This window comes from Microcebus murinus, chromosome 17, assembly GCF_040939455.1.
Source record: "Microcebus murinus isolate Inina chromosome 17, M.murinus_Inina_mat1.0, whole genome shotgun sequence".
Lineage (NCBI taxonomy): Eukaryota > Metazoa > Chordata > Mammalia > Primates > Cheirogaleidae > Microcebus > Microcebus murinus.
Window position 1 is genome coordinate 14,460,302 of NC_134120.1, and position 16,873 is coordinate 14,477,174.

At 36.6% G+C, this 16,873-nt stretch overlaps 1 protein-coding gene across 1 annotated transcript; it reads left to right on the plus strand.

The window, feature by feature from the left end:
* The first annotated feature begins 14,527 nt into the window (after window positions 1-14,527).
* MC4R (melanocortin 4 receptor) lies at window positions 14,528-16,246 on the plus strand. The gene has a single exon (XM_012783502.2). The coding sequence runs from the start codon at window positions 14,937-14,939 to the stop codon at window positions 15,954-15,956; it is 1,020 nt and encodes a 339-aa protein (XP_012638956.1). The 5' UTR covers window positions 14,528-14,936; the 3' UTR covers window positions 15,957-16,246.
* The last annotated feature ends 627 nt before the right edge of the window (window positions 16,247-16,873 follow it).

Here is a 16,873-nt window from a genome sequence, read left to right on the forward strand (position 1 = left end):
TAGATAGACATATAAATAACTGGCTTCTGTCCTTGTCCACTTCTGGAGAATGAATGACCTATAGGTACTCAAACTTATAATATCAAAACTGAATTAATCATCTTTTCTGAAATTAGCTCTTAGCCCTGTAGGATCATGGGACATCCAACTATCTGGTACTTCTAACCAGAAACCTGGATTCAACACTGATTCCTTCCCCTCCTACACTTCACATCCAATAAATAACCATGTTGCAAATTTTATTATATTATATGAAGTCTCCTGCTACCTACAGTCCTATTACCAATGTCCAATATCAAGGTTCTTACTACTTACCTAGCATCTAACATCTCCTTAAATTATATCTTTATTGAATAAAGTCAAACATCTTCAGAAATATGAAAAGCCTTTTATGATCACATTTCTGCCAACCTATTTCCCTTCTTTCCTACCACTTCCTGACTCTTGTTTACATTCAATAATCTTTATGTGATTCATATCCCTTACGTTCCTTGCCGTGTCTTACTTCTATATCATTGTTAAATTTGTACCCTGGACCTGAAATTCTCACCCCTCTTTTTTTCACATAATTAGTTCCTGCTTAAAAGTTAAGATTTGGTGCACATGTTGTTTCCCAAAGAAGTCCTTTGTGATCCCTCTAGGCTGGATTATATATTCATATAAAGTAGTCTCTTAATACCTGTGTAAGTCTTTTTCTCTGAATTTCCATATTATTTTATTAGAGCCTACTTGTTTTCTTCTAAGAACAGCATGAAAGAAATAGCTATAACTTATTTACTTAAGCTTCTCTTGAAGGCAACTTAGCATAATACCTGGTCTATCATAGACATTTAGTAGACAGTAAGTGATTAAATGAATGAATGACTAAGTGGTTGGCTTAAGGAGAGACAGATAGTTGCAATGGATGAGATATTATTTCCTCCCTTTGATTCCCTATAAAAGATTTATTTTTTTCCTCCAAATTTTATAGATCTTTGCCTAAACTCACCCATTTGGGCCTTCCTAGACTTAACTAAAAATATCAGGAAATAGTGTGTTATGTCTTAAATTTCATACAAATGAAAATCATTAGTATAAATGGTAACCTAAATATGTTCTAATATATAGGGCTAACTAATCATTCTAATTAATTTCAGAGTCTCATTTTTTTCCAAAAATATAAAATCTCATTATTTAATAAATGAAGATACAATAGGTCAAAGAACAATTTATCTATTTTCAGAGGAAGCAAATATCTTTTAACTGTATTTGATTTTTAATTTTTAATTTTTTTAGTTCCTCTCTTTAAATATGAAAAAATTGAAGAAAAATTAAATATTTTATTAAAAATTTGCTAAAATAAATAAGTATGAAAGAAATCTAAATAATCTCTCAAAAGACTTTTTGTTTGTAGCATTTATACTTCTGATGTTATAGTTTTAAAATGTACTAAAATTTTGGGACACTGTGTATCTGAAAGTTCTCTTCAGAAATGCAAACATTACTTTTTCAGAAACCAGATCAGTTTCTGGGCCATGCATACCTTAAATAGAGAGATGTCCACAGATGGAGTGTAGAATCTATTAAAAATGTTTGTAAGGTAGCTATCCTGTGTGTGGGTGGAGGATGAATCTACTTTGTATCTGAAATATTTCTATTAAGTTTGCAGGATATTCCCTCAGAATCCAATCTGCCTACCTTGGGCCCTCATTTATCTTTCCAGATAATTATCTTTCCAAACAAATAGTATGCCAATAAAAGACACCGTAATTGAGTCTACAGGGAAAACACTTTATCTATGAGAAATTTCTTGTAATGTACATTTTCAGCCAAAGTACAAACGGTCCTAACAATTTAACAGATATTTGAAAAGAGTTATAAAAGGTACTAACCTCAAATAACTGTCACAAAACTATATCACTTCCTGGGGTGAAAGAAGACGTAGAATATCTCATTATCAAATTCTTGATTTTTAAAGATTCCCATTTTGATTAGATTTTCTTTATGACATAACAGCTCTTCTAAAACAGACCATTATTTGCAGCTTTTTTTCATCTCTGAGCTGGCAATTAAAGTGCTCACATTATCTGTGGCCACACTTTGGCTCATTCTTCTAAACAGAATCCAAGAGTGTAAAAGGTAGAAAGGAATCTTAGTATTAATCTACTTTGTAGGTATAAAGACTTTTATTTTAAATAATGTGGAACCAAACCCTTTCCCACAGGTAGGAAGAAGGCAATCGTGTAACCACCTGAACAATAATTTGCTGAGATTAAACTTGCCCTGAGGTTTTACACTCAGGTTACTGTTGTTATTGCAAAGTGGATTCCCAGAGTTAGCTTGCTTCTCCTTTAAAATTATAGCTCAAAGAGAGGCAAAATTCCCTTTCCCTACCTCCTTGACAAGTTGTACAATTAATGAAAGAGGGCAGATTGTGGCTAGGACATATGCACCAGGCTCCAACTATGGTGCCTGCTCTATCACCATCCCCTTTAAGTGAGACTACGTAGGCCACCACCCTTCCTGATCACAGAAACCTACTTTGTATCAATTTGCCCCATGTCCATCATAGCTAATTGGACATGGAGATGGCACCTACACAAGAAGGGCCAGTCCCTGTGCTGGCTTGTGGCCTATGACATGCTGAGGTATCCAATATCCTCTCAGGAATCTGAAATGAAACATGGAAAAAACTTGAGAGTTAGCAGTGGGTGCTGAAAGTGCAGTTTCTATAAGGTAGTGTTGGGGCCATGTGCAGAGAACAAATCAGGCTGATATTATTAATAGGTTATATGGAAGGTAAAGGTGCAAGATAAAAACCTAGATAGAAAAAGAAAAGATGAAAATAGATAATGTAGAGAAAGAAACTATAGCAGCACTTACAACAGAAAAGAGGTCATGATTGGTCCATCTGACAGAAGTTCAGTCCTTGATAAACTCTCTTACTTGGGGTAATTGGGTAAATTTCTTTTTTTCTTGCTACCAAACAACTGACTCAAAAAATTCTGGGAGGCAGTAAGGACCCAGTCCTCTTTGGTCTCCAGATGCTTCACACACACAAATAGCGTCATTTCCAATATCTCTTATCTTGCCACAAAATCAAACTGTCACCATTTGTTTCCTTCCATCCAAGCAGTCACTTGGTTGAAGGGACTTGGGACCAATACTAGCTTCTCACTCCAGTGAAAGACACACAGTCAGACACATACTGAGCACAAATAAGAGAAGAAACATTAAACATCCCTAACATTAATTTTGACATTTTAATAAATAAATTGAAGAGTCCTTGCCAAAATCAAATGCAACCAGATGAGCACAGGAGTTTTGACCTGCTCTGTTTCTGACTTGGGCCAGTTCACCTCTCCGTAAGCAACCTGGTAGTCCCTCGCTCCCAGGAGGTCACCGTATTGATGCCAAACTTAGTGCGGACACCCAATCGGTATAGTGCACTACAGCCCAGAACTCTTGGACTGAAGCCATCCTCCTGCCTCAGCCTCCCGAGTAGCTGGGACTACAGGCAAGTGCCAACAACAGAAACTTTTCAAAAAAAGACAGAATAATGGCCAGCAAACATATAAAAACATGCTCAACATCTCTAATCATTAGAGAAATGCAAATCAAAACCACAATGAGTTATCACCTAACTCCAGTAAGATTGGCCTTTATCAAAAAACCCCAAAGCAACAAATGCTGGCAAGGATGTGGACAGATAGAAACACTCTTACATTGCTTGTGGGACTGCAAATTAGTGCAACCTCTGTGGAAAAGAATTTGGAGATATCTCAAAGAGCTACAAGTAGAACTACCATTTGATCCAGCAACAGCACTACTAGACATCTACCCAAAGGAACAAAAGTTATTCTATAATAAAGACATCTGCACTTGAATGTTTATGGCAGCACAATTCCTTATAGCAAGGATGTGGAAACAACCCAAGTGCCCGATTTTATTAATCCACTCATGTATGTGGATTAATGTATACAATGGAATACTACTCAATTATAAAAAATAATGGTGATCTAACACCTCTTATATTTTCCTGGATAGAGTTTGAGCCCATCCTCAGAAGTGAGGTATCACAAGAATGAAAGAATAGGCACCACATATACTCACCATCAAACTGGCACTAACTGATCAACACTAAGGTGCTCACACAGTAGTAATATTCTTTAGGGGTAGGAGAGTTGAGGGTGGGTAACCTCACAACTAATGGATGTGGTGAGCATGGTAGGGGGAAAGGGCACATCTCAAATCATGGCTGGGATGTGGCAAAGTAATAATATGTAACCAAAATGTTTGTACCCCCATAATTTCCTGAAATAAAAAAAATTTTAAAAATGCAACCTCAATAAAAATAATTCATGAAAAAAATTTCCAGATGTGTTGGTCAAGTGTTGAAAGATTTCTTATGGAGTCTCAAATTTCTCACTTACGTGAAATAACAAAACTTACTATTTATGGGATTTGACTTCACAAAACATTCAATGGGTATTTATGGACATTTTTATAAGATTGATGTGATAGCATTACTACTTTTCTTTCCTACAATAAAAGATCAATTAAAGTGCTAAAAACTTAGTTATTTTACAATCTCCTATTTTGCAAGTCACAGGAAAAGCCAAGGGCCTAGTATGTACTATTGCGCAAAAGTATCAACTGTATTTTACTTCATATAGTTGGAAGCAGTGAAATAGCACAAACACTGTCAGAGACGAATACAAGAAAAACCCAAATTTATAAAATCATAAGTGGATAAATACTGAATTTTATTACAAATTCATTTATTATGGATTTATCTAAGTAGAGATTTACCTATGATATCAGATTATTGATTAACAGAAATGTTGGAGCAGAAAACTTCAGAAGACTTTCAATTAAAAACAAACTAAAATTCTGAAGATTAGATTTATAAGAAAGCTTTTAAGAATATATCTGCTGTACACAGAAACTTATGACTTAAAGTGTGTATTAGGATTTTAGAATATTTATTGGCGGAGGCTTAATGAGACAAGACACTCTCCTATAATCTACCTTTCCCCACCAGGGCCAGAAAAGATTTTAAATATCCTACGTTTCTTCTCCTACACCCCAAATTTAAGGGAAATCTATTAAATAGCAAAAATTGATGTTTCCAAAGCAATTGCTTTAGTCTGTTTTTGTATTGCTGTAAAGTAATACCTGAGGCTGGGTAATTCAGAAAGAAAGGAGGTTTATTTGGCTGTAGAGACCTGATGCAGCATCTGTTTCTGGTGAGGAACTCAGGCTACTTCCATTTATAACAGCTGGCAGAGGGGAGCCAGCATGTGCAGAAGTCACATGGTGAGAGAGGAAGCAAGAGAGACAGAAGAGGAGGTGCCAGACTCTTTTCAACAACCAGTTCTCTCTAGAAGAAATTAAGAGTGAGAACTCACTCACTGCTTAGAGAATGGCACTAAGCCATTCATGAGGAATCCACCCCCACATTCAAACACCTCCCACTAGGCCCCACCTCCAACACTGGGGATCAAATTTCAACATTAGCCTCAGTGGGGGCCAAACAAATCATATTCAAACCATAGAAATGATTCATTGAGACAAAGATGACATCAAGTTTCTGTGAGGGAGGATTTATCTCCAGACTTTTTGATTACATCTCTCCACTGATATACAAGCAAATGAGCCCACTTGGTGGCTAATTGTAATCTACATGTTATTGAGCGTGAAGTGATTAAATAGGGCCACCATGAGCTATTGCTGTGCTGAAAATAGAAGTTTAATGATACATGAAGTATCACAGGGTGTTCACACATAAAAAGGAATTGTTTTCAGTGTCTACACCTTATAAGTAATTGAATTTCATTACAAAAGTATTTTTAAAAACTGCTCCCAAGATCAGGGAGGGCCAAAAAGTTGGATGCTTTGGAAAATGTGCAATCTTAAGACAAACTACTGAGCCATGAAATATTACTTTATAAAAATATAAATAAATATGGCCAATGCTTCTATAGCATTTACTGTGTATAAGGTACAAGGCAAAGTGTTTCATATGTAATAACTCATTTAATCCTTTAGTAACCCTTTGAAGTGATGATGACGGTAATGAGGACCCTCAGAGAAAGGGAATTGAAACATACATTTAAAAGTTTTTACACAGACACACAAAGTTATTATGACAGATCTAATTAGTAATATGTTATTTTTAACTGTGATTAGTATTACTGAGAACATAATAATTTAATGGGAATTATATGCTTATATTTTTATGTCAGATTTTTGATCAGTAAAGATACTCTGAACAAAACAAACACCTAAAAAATCAGTGACCACACTGATTACAGAGAAATAAATCTGAGAGTTTACGCAGAAAGGGTGGTATCTCTAATGGCACTTATGAATAGAAGTTTATTCTCTTCAAAGTTTTGTCCAGCCTGTTCCATAGTTTAAGAGGTTTTCATTTGTGATGTGTAGAGATATTTGGACTCCGGCTTGAGAATTTGAAGGATTGGGCTATTGTTGCTGATTGATTTCATGTACCATTAGTTCAAATATCTACACTAACACAGATGCAGTGTAACTAAAGAAATACAGCTGTAATCATAGAAACTGTATTCTAATTCTAGCTCTGATACTCATTTGGAGTGTGAACTGGGACAACTAACATAATTTCTTTTGCCTTTAGAAACTTATGTATGATATAATGGAGTTAGACTAGATAATTTTAAACTTCTATCTAAATTCAAAATTCTGTGGGTATACATAAGTTCACATCAAGAATATAGTTTCCAATTGACAGAATAAAAATGATGGTAGTAAAATCTTAGATGAAATAGATCAATTCCTTGAAAGACAGAAACTACCAAAATTTACTCAAGAAAAAAATAAACTGCATGGTGTTTTGCATACATATTAAATATAATCCATTCACATTTAACTTCTTTCCAACAAAGAAAATTGCAGACCCAGAGCTTTCACTGGTAAATTATACCAACATGTAGAGTTGAAATAATATCAAATCTATGGTGCAAGTTTTAAATGCAACAGTATCAACAGGAATATTTAGGTGTAAGTAACAGAGAATATGGGTGGGATCTGTATGCTGAAAACTATGAGAGACTGATGAAAGAATCTTTGAACTATACAACCACAAAGTGAATTTTTACTGTGTATAAATGCATATTTCAAAGATCTAGAAAAAAAATTCTATGCTTTGTTTGGAACCAAAACAGAGCCCATATAGCCAAAGTAATCCTAAGCAAAAAGAACAAATCTGGAGGCATCACATAACCAGACTTCAAACTATACTATAAGGCTATAATAACCAAAACAGCACGGTATTAGCACAAAAACAGACATAGACAAATGGGACAAAATAGAGAATCTAGATATAAAACCATAACAGCTAACTTATCTTTGACAAAGCAGACAACAATGCACAGTAGGGAAAAGAAGCCCTATTCAATAAATGGTGCTGGGAAAATTGGATAGTCACAGGCAGGAGAATGATACAGGACCCCTATCTCTTGCCATCCACAAAAATTAAATCAAAATGGATAAAAGACTTAAATGTAAGTCATGAAACCATAAGAATTCTAGAAGAAAATGTAGAAAAAACATTTCTAGCTATCAATTATCTGACATGTGGATAATTGTGCCTCATAACACATGCAGTGAGCTGAGGAAGCTGGTAAATTTTTGAGGTGTGTGTGTTTTGTGTGTTCGCATGTGTCTTGGTTCAGCTGGGTACAGTTTTCCACATTCAGTTATTATTTCTTTTAGACACAGTTGTACAAAAAACAACTGTGAAATTTATCTTATGTTCAAAATGTTCCCTGATATATCAATCAACTTTGGAACAAATTTACATTTCAAAACAAACATAATAAAAGAACTAAATATAATAGGTACTTGAAAAATAAAAGTGGAAGAAAGAAGGGCCTATGTTCCAATAAGTTTAGGAAATAGGTGGATTAAGCAATTTTTTACATAGGGAATTTCAGAAAACTTTTATGCTGATGTTAACTCTGAAACTTCATGTATTCCAAAATTATTTGACTTTGAAATTTTTTCTTTTATTTGTGATGGAAAACCTACTAACATCTAAATTTGGTAAACATTTCTCTATAGTGTTTCATATTTATTGTTATAAAATATAAGATAAGAATTTTGCTTGTAACAAAAATAAATTATGATCTAACTCAATCTTGTGTGCATTTAAAAAGGAAATACATAATAAATTTTCAAAAATACTATTAATGTGTCTAACAGTGTTGGTTGTATTTCTTCTGGTTCATACAGAACTAAACCATGGTAGACAAATAAGATGCCTCCTCAAAGATCATCTTTTCAGAATGATTAACCATACAATCATGATGTTATAAATCTCCACTCAATAATTAAACTTGAGATTTTAAGGGTAGATGATATTTTAGGATTTCTGTGTAATCCTAGTGCTTATAAATAAAACCTGTTTTGGGCAAAAAAATTTTTATGAGGAGAATAATTGATTCTGATCTTAATTACTAATTTTACCTATTTTTGTTTCTAAATTAACATTTTTATTTCATTCAAATTTTTAACCAATTATTGTCTTCTTTCATTTTTCATATGCAAAGTTTATATAAAATTTAGAAAAAGTATGAAATAGTCATTCAATCATTCATCAGATAGTCTGTTAAGGGAGAATATAAAAATAGATCCATCTAATATAATTCAAAATTTGTTTTCAGATGAAAGACAATGGATGGAAGATGACCTTAGTAAAAACAGTAGAGTAAGGACCATTGAAAATTGTCTCATCTAAAGCATCCAGAACACTTGCAAAATTTGGCAGAATTAACATTTACAGAAATCTGAAAATTAACCAAGCCTTCAAGAAACCCAGGGAGGATTTATTATTTTTTTAATAGCTGAATTACAGTAAGAAAAGTGAACTTTGTGACATCTTAACTGGACCTACTCCCATCCCCTACTCATTCAGCTCCACAGTCGCCTTGTAAAATAACATCCAGTAAAAATGTCCACACCAGTAGCCTAGCAGGAAATGCGGAGGACAAAGTGGGGTCAGAGCTCCTTCAAAGCCCCATTTCCTTTCCCAGAAGAGTGTCATTATTTGACCTATTCGTTGGTACCCTGAAGAACCCCACTTGCAGGGCTTTCTTATTTGACCTGACTCAGAACTCACCCACTGAGAAAAGCCTTTTCCCCAGGGACATCTGTGGGAAACAATCAGAGGAAATTGTTTAAAATCATAGCTAGCTGAGGCTGTGGAAAAAAGCTAGGGAAAACAACTGACTATTCAAAAGTTTAAAAAGTAACATTAGAGAATGAGATGTTCATGGGGACTTAGAAAAGATCTGACACATTCTTGGGAATCAAGAAAGCCACGCATATGTATAGTATTGTGCCCAGGCTTCTAAGAAGGCCCTAAACTCACTCTTCTGTTTGACCTCAGAAGAAAGTAAGGCTAAGAACTAAAAGTAGAACTACCATTTGATCCAGTAATGCCATTACTGGATATTTATCTAAAGAGGAAAAAAGATATTTTATCAAAAAGACACTTGTACTCAAATGTTTAAAACAATACAATTCACAACTGCAAAGATGTGAAAACAACCCATGTGCCTACTGATACATGAGCGGATTAATAAAATGTGGTATATGTAAACCATGGAGTATTACTAAGCCATAAAAAATGGTGAATTAATGCCTTTTATAACAAACTGAATGGAACTGGAGACCATCCTTATAAGTGAAGTATCACAATAATGGGGGGAAAAAACATATGAACTCACTACTAAATTGGAACTAATAGATCAACATTCATGTGCACATATGGTAGTGAAATTCAACAGAAATCAAGTAGGAGAGAGAGAGGAGGAGGGGATGAGTGAATTTATACCTAATGAGTACAATGCACACTATCTGGGTGATGGACACACTTATAACTTTGACTCAATCTGCAAAAAAGCAATTCATGTAACCAAGATGTTTGTACCTCTGTAATATTCTGAAATTTAAAAAAAATGATAATAATAAGGTTAAGGCAGATTTGCCAAATGTCTGGCTGAACCCCTCAGCAAAGAGCAGGAGACTTGTTCACTCTAGGCATCTAAGGAAATCTCTGTCCAATTATTAGCTGACAGTTCATCTAACAGAGTAGGGACCTCACTGGTCACAGAAGACAAAGAATATAGGCTTTATGGCATTATTTCAGAAAAGTTACTAAGCAAGTAAATGATAAATAACAAACAATAACAACAGAAAACTCTGGGTAAGAGAAAGAATCTGATTCTCAGAGTCACTGCATTATATCATTTAAAATTTTCAGTTTTCAATAACAACAATAAAAACCACACAAATAAATAACAAAGTATGGTCCTTACACAGAAGAAAAAGATAGTTAATACAAATTATTCCTGGTGAAGCCTAGATGTTAGACTTAATATAAAGACCTTAAATCAGTTATTATAACATGATATATATTAATAACAGTTATATATTAATAACAATAATATATATAAATAAGTTACTAAACATATTCAAAGATTAGAATTTAAGGAAAGTATGAAAACAATGTCTCACCAAATATAGAATATCAATAAATAAGTATATACTTTCATGACCATGGTTTGGGCTTTTTCAGATGTGATCCCAAAGCACAAGCAATCAAAGAATTTGATATATTGGACATCATCAAAATTAATCTACTTGTGCTTCAAAGAATTCTCAATAGTATTATAATATGCAAAGAACCATTACAACTCAACAATAAAAAGACAAGTATTCCAATTAAAAATGGGCAAAGAATTTTTACGGACTATTCTTCAAAGATTATTAAACAAGTGGCCAATAAGCACATGAAACAATGCTCAACATCATTAGGCGTTAAGAAAATAAAGCACAGGCCGGGCGCTGTGGCTCACGCCTGTAATCCTAGCTCTTGGGAGGCCGAGGCGGGCGGATTGCTCAAGGTCAGGAGTTCAAAACCAGCCTGAGCAAGAGCGAGACCCCGTCTCTACTATAAATAGAAAGAAATTAATTGGCCAACTGATATATATATAAAAAATTAGCCGGGCATGGTGGCACATGCCTGTAGTCCCAGCTACCCGGGAGGCTGAGGCAGAAGGATCACTCGAGCCCAGGAGTTTGAGGTTGTTGTGAGCTAGGCTGACGCCACGGCACTCACTCTAGCCTGGGCAACAAAGCGAGACTCTGTCTCAAAAAAAAAAAAAAAGAAAATAAAGCACAAAAGCACAATGAGCTACTACTTCACACTCTTATGATGGCTAAAATAAAGAAGATGACAATAGCAAATTTTGACAGGGTTATGAAGATATTTGAACTCTTATACACTGCTGGAGGAAATGGTACAGCCATTGTGGACAACAATTTAGTAGTTCCTCAAAAAAAAAAGTTATCATATGACCTAGAAATTCCATTCTTGATTACACAGCCAAGAGAACTGAAATCATATGTCCACATAAAAATTTGTACATGAATATTCATAGAAACAATTTATAATAGCCAAAACTGGAAACAACTCAAATTAATGATGAATGAATTTAAAACATGGTATATATGTATAATGGAATATTATTTAGCCATTATACAAATTCAAATTCTGATTCATGCTACAGCATGGGTGAACCTTGCAAACATTATGCTACAGGAAAGCCGGGAGCCACAAATGGAAACATATTGCATTGTTCCTTTTTTATGAAATATCCAAAATAGGCAAATTTATAGAGACAGATAGTAGATTTTAGTTGTTGCCCAGGGATGCAGTAAGGAAGAATGGAGAGTGACTGCTAATGTGGTAACGAAAATGTTCTGGAAATAGAAAGTAATGATGGCTACACACCTCTGTGCATAAACAAACAAACAAAACACAGACAAACTCCAAGATACCTGACCAGATGCAGCTCATAGGTGCCTCCTCCACTGAGAGGACACAAAATTGTAAGTAGATATTCACACTCCCAATTGATCATTGAAGAGAAAACACTGGAATTCAGCAGAAAAATGACATGAAGCACTGAAAGCAAGGAAGGAGAGGGGAGCAAAGCAGCTTGCTTGGCTGGGATCAACTGGAAGCCAAGAGGAGCTCTCAGATGTGGGGAAAAGGTGAGAGAGAAACCTCCATGTCTCCATATTCCTACCACAGTCTTTTACAGTCTTAGCTCTGGTAGAACCCCTCAACCTATGTGGGCCTCAACAGTAGCAGGTTGCACAAAGGCATTGTTCTAGAGAGGGAACTCACACGGAGTCCCACAGACATCTAAGGCCAGAGCAACTACAGCTGGTGCAATTCTGAGAGCCTAGGCTCCAAAGTCTGTGTCCTGTCCTGGAGCTCCACTGCTGCTGCCACTGCCACCACCAGACCAAGAAAAAAGAGGGAAGGCTAGACACAACCACACACACTGAGGACAAATCTCACTGCCGCTGCTGCAGGTTGCTATAGGACCAAGGTACAAACTGCACATCCCACAGATACCTGCCCATGCTGTTATAGCTGAGACAGTCCCTGCCCCTTCTAGTGGCAGGTCTGAAGCACAGCTGCCACTCACCACACCTGAACATTCTACCAACAGCTGCAGATGACCGTCCCTCTGCCTATCACAACCAGTGCCTGAACACATTATCAGGGGCCTGGGGACAAGTCTGTTGACCAAGTACCATCCCCCCGTTATTCAAGCATGCTATCCAGGGGTCTGGAAATCACCTAGCCCAGTCCACTACCACTGGCACCTGATCACTCCTGCCAGGATCTGAGGTCAGGCTGACCCAGTCTGCCAATACCACCACAGCTGGCACTCATTTGCATGCAACAAAAGCAGACCAGGGAATTGCCCTGCCCAACCAATTGCAGCCATTGCCAACACAATCATAAACCACTTGGGTTCCAGTTGGTTGCTTCATCACTGTTACTGCCATTGCCCACATCACACCAGCTTCAAGAGGACCAAGAGCATGTACACATGTTCAGCCCCCTGATGTCACAACCAGCATTTGAGCAAGCCACCTAGAGGCTCCAAAATTAGCCCTTCTGGACCCATTAACACCAGTGCCAGTGTAAGCCATGCTGAGGGCCCAAGAACAGGCATGCTCAGCCCACCGCTGCTGCCACTGGGGCTCAAAGACTGACCCCAGCAAAACTTCACCAGTCTTCACTAAAACCACATTCTAATCTATGGTGGAAATCAGAGATCACTCTGTTTATGCCCAAAGGGGAAAAAAAGGCATTTTATCAAAAAGACACTTGCACTCAAATGTTTATTGCAGCATAATTCACAATTGCAATGATGTAAAATCAACCCAAGTGTCTGTCAATTCAAGAGTGAATTAACAAAACGTGGTTATGTATACCATGGAATAATACTCAGCCATGAATAAGGATGAATTAATGCCTTTTGTGACAATTTGGATAGAACCATAGACCATTACTCTAAGTGAAGTATCTAAACAATGGAAAAACCAACACTACATGTACTCACTATTAAATTGGAGCTAACTGATGAGCACACATGTGCAGAGAGGGAAGTAAAACTCAGTGGAAGCAGGGGGAGGAGAGAGGTGGGTATGGGCAAAAACCTACCTAATGGGTACAATGAACAGTATTTGGGTGATGCACAAACTCATAACCCTGCCTTAAGCATAACAAAATCTATCCATGTAACCAAAAATATTTGTACCACCATAATATTTTGAAGTAATATTAATTTTAAAAAGGTGCCAAGGTGTTGGTAGGTTTAATTTACAAAGATTTCAACTACAGGGGTTAAAAAAAATGTTGCCATAAAAAAAAAAAAACCATAATGTTGCCTGAATATTGATTTTTTCCCCTGAGTTCAGAGTTACATTAATGTGCTTTGTGGGTTTAAATATTATAAATAAAAAGAAAATTCTTCCAGCTACAATAACAGAAACTCTACAATGGACAAATATCAGATATCAGTGGATAAAAAAATGAACATTTTCTTGAACCCTTTGATAATTTATATTTACCTATGTAGTTCTTCCAGCCATAGCATGTCTACCTGTTTTATCATACTTATCTTCCCTGTGTTTCAGGTATTTTAAATTGAAGCATGACTCCCTAGGTTTTTAGTTCAAAAAAATTAAGAGGGTAAATAAATTCAGTATCCTGACCAAAAGGCAGTGTATCTACTTCAGGAACACAGGACAGTGTATTTTCCATTTCATTTTACATACACACACACACACACACACACACACACACACACACACACACTCTGCAGGTCTCTTTTTTTAAGTGGGAATAAACCTGGCTGCCTCACGATAGTTTGTTGTGACATCACAGAATGTTCTCTAGGGATCAAGTTGTTTTGCTTAAAAACTTGAAAAGGGAATTTAGTCTTTTTGCATCCTGCTTGTTTCCCGATTCCACAAGCTTCTGAATCCGAATCAGTGTTGCCCTGTGATTTATATCTCTGAAATATAATTGGTGTCTCACACACTCCCACTGCACTTGGATTGGTCACAAAGAAGTAGAGGAGGAGCCACTCTGAAATTTTTTTCCTCCACCCCATAAAAATCAGCTGCAGCTCCTAACATTCAAAGCAGTGCTTAGAGTGGGAACAGACGCTTCTGCAAGGCAGCCGATGTGAGCATGTGCACAAAGATCCATCTCCCAATGGCACGGCAGCTACTGGGAAAATTATTTTGAAAAGACTTGCTTGGATGCATAAGACTAAAGTTAAAGTGGAAGTGAGAACAAAAAAGCTAACAGCAGAATCTTTCAACTGAGAATGAACATTTTGAAGCCTAAGATTTTAAGGTGATGGTGATCAGAATCGTACCTAAAAGAGACTAAAAACTCCACTGCACGCTCTGGAGCTTGTGACAATTGTTCACAGCAGGCATTCCAGTTTTAGCCTCGGAACTTTCAGAGAGATAAAGACTTGGAGAAAATAACTGAGGCTCCCCGACCCAGGAGATTAAATCAGTTCAGGGGGGACATGAATCCCCTTGCCAGCATGATGAACTCCACCCACCACCACGGGATGCACACTTCTCTCCACTTCTGGAACCGCAGCAGCTACGGACTGCACAGCAATGCCAGTGAGTCCCTTGGAAAAAGCTACTCTGATGGAGGGTGCTACGAGCAACTTTTTGTCTCTCCTGAGGTGTTTGTGACTCTGGGTGTCATTAGTTTGCTGGAGAATATTCTAGTGATTGTGGCAATAGCCAAGAACAAGAATCTACATTCACCCATGTACTTTTTCATCTGTAGCCTGGCTGTGGCTGATATGCTGGTGAGCGTTTCAAATGGATCAGAAACCATTGTCATCACCCTATTAAACAGTACAGATACAGATGCGCAGAGTTTCACAGTGAATATTGATAATGTCATTGACTCAGTGATCTGTAGCTCCTTGCTTGCATCAATTTGCAGCCTGCTTTCAATTGCAGTGGACAGGTATTTTACTATCTTTTATGCTCTCCAGTACCATAACATTATGACGGTTAAGCGGGTTGGGATCATCATAAGTTGTATCTGGGCAGCTTGCACGGTTTCAGGCATTTTGTTCATCATTTACTCAGATAGTAGTGCTGTTATCATCTGCCTCATCACCATGTTCTTCACCATGCTGGCTCTCATGGCTTCTCTCTATGTCCACATGTTCCTGATGGCCAGACTTCACATTAAGAGGATTGCTGTCCTCCCAGGCACTGGCACCATCCGCCAAGGTGCCAATATGAAAGGGGCGATTACCTTGACCATACTGATTGGTGTCTTTGTTGTCTGCTGGGCCCCTTTCTTCCTGCACCTGATATTCTACATCTCTTGTCCCCAGAATCCATACTGTGTGTGCTTCATGTCTCACTTTAACTTGTATCTCATACTGATCATGTGTAATTCAATCATCGATCCTCTGATCTATGCACTTCGGAGTCAAGAACTGAGGAAAACCTTCAAAGAGATCATCTGTTGCTATCCCCTAGGAGGCATATGTGACTTGTCTAGCAGATATTAAATGGGGACTGATGAGATACTAAAAACATGCATATGAGACTTTTTCATTCTTATCCAACATGAACAGTGTATTTCAGCAACAGCTTTCTCTTCTGTGTAGAGCATGGGTTGAGAATATCCATTGTGTGAATTTAAGTTTATGATTTTTAAAAAGAAAAATGCACACTCTTTGTATTATTTTGAATGTGATGCTACCTTTTGGCTGTAAAATTGTAATCCATATTATATATTGTAAGCACAATGAATTTGCAAAAATGGGGAAAAAGTCCTTATTAAACGCTTGACAATGTCTCTCTCTTGTTATTCATTAGAGTTTGATACTTTGCTTATTTTAGTAGCATAAAAATAAGATCCTCATTAAATATATTAAAATAAGTGCTTCCTTATATTACACTATACAACACTGAAACATAGAGATTTGATTCTAGTGTTTGAAAGGAACATATTTATAGAATAAATGTGTAACCACTTAAAAATTAACATCATCACTAAAATTTCAATTAATTTAATAAAGGTTTGTTCATCCTTCCTGCAGAAATAGAGAAATGAAGCACCTCTCTAGAGAAAGACAGCTACTGAAAAAAACAGTAAGATTCTGAGTCAGAAAACTATGTGTGTTTCTCAAAAATTGGAAGATTCATCTTCCTAAGAAAACAGTTTGATATTTCACACAGGCATTTCAATTGTGGGGGAAAAAATAGAGTTATGAAGATTAAAGTGTGCTGGAAAACCTAAGTTGCCACGTCAAGCTCAATTCCCTGTTATCAAACTATCCCCAAACACCATTAATAAAACAGAGAATGAAGTATTTATGACCTTGTAACCAGGGACCCAGTGTCTGCCGAAATGTCCAGAAAAGGTGGTATTGCATTGAGTGATCTGGCTTCCTGTCTCTAAAGAATTATCTGAGTGACATTG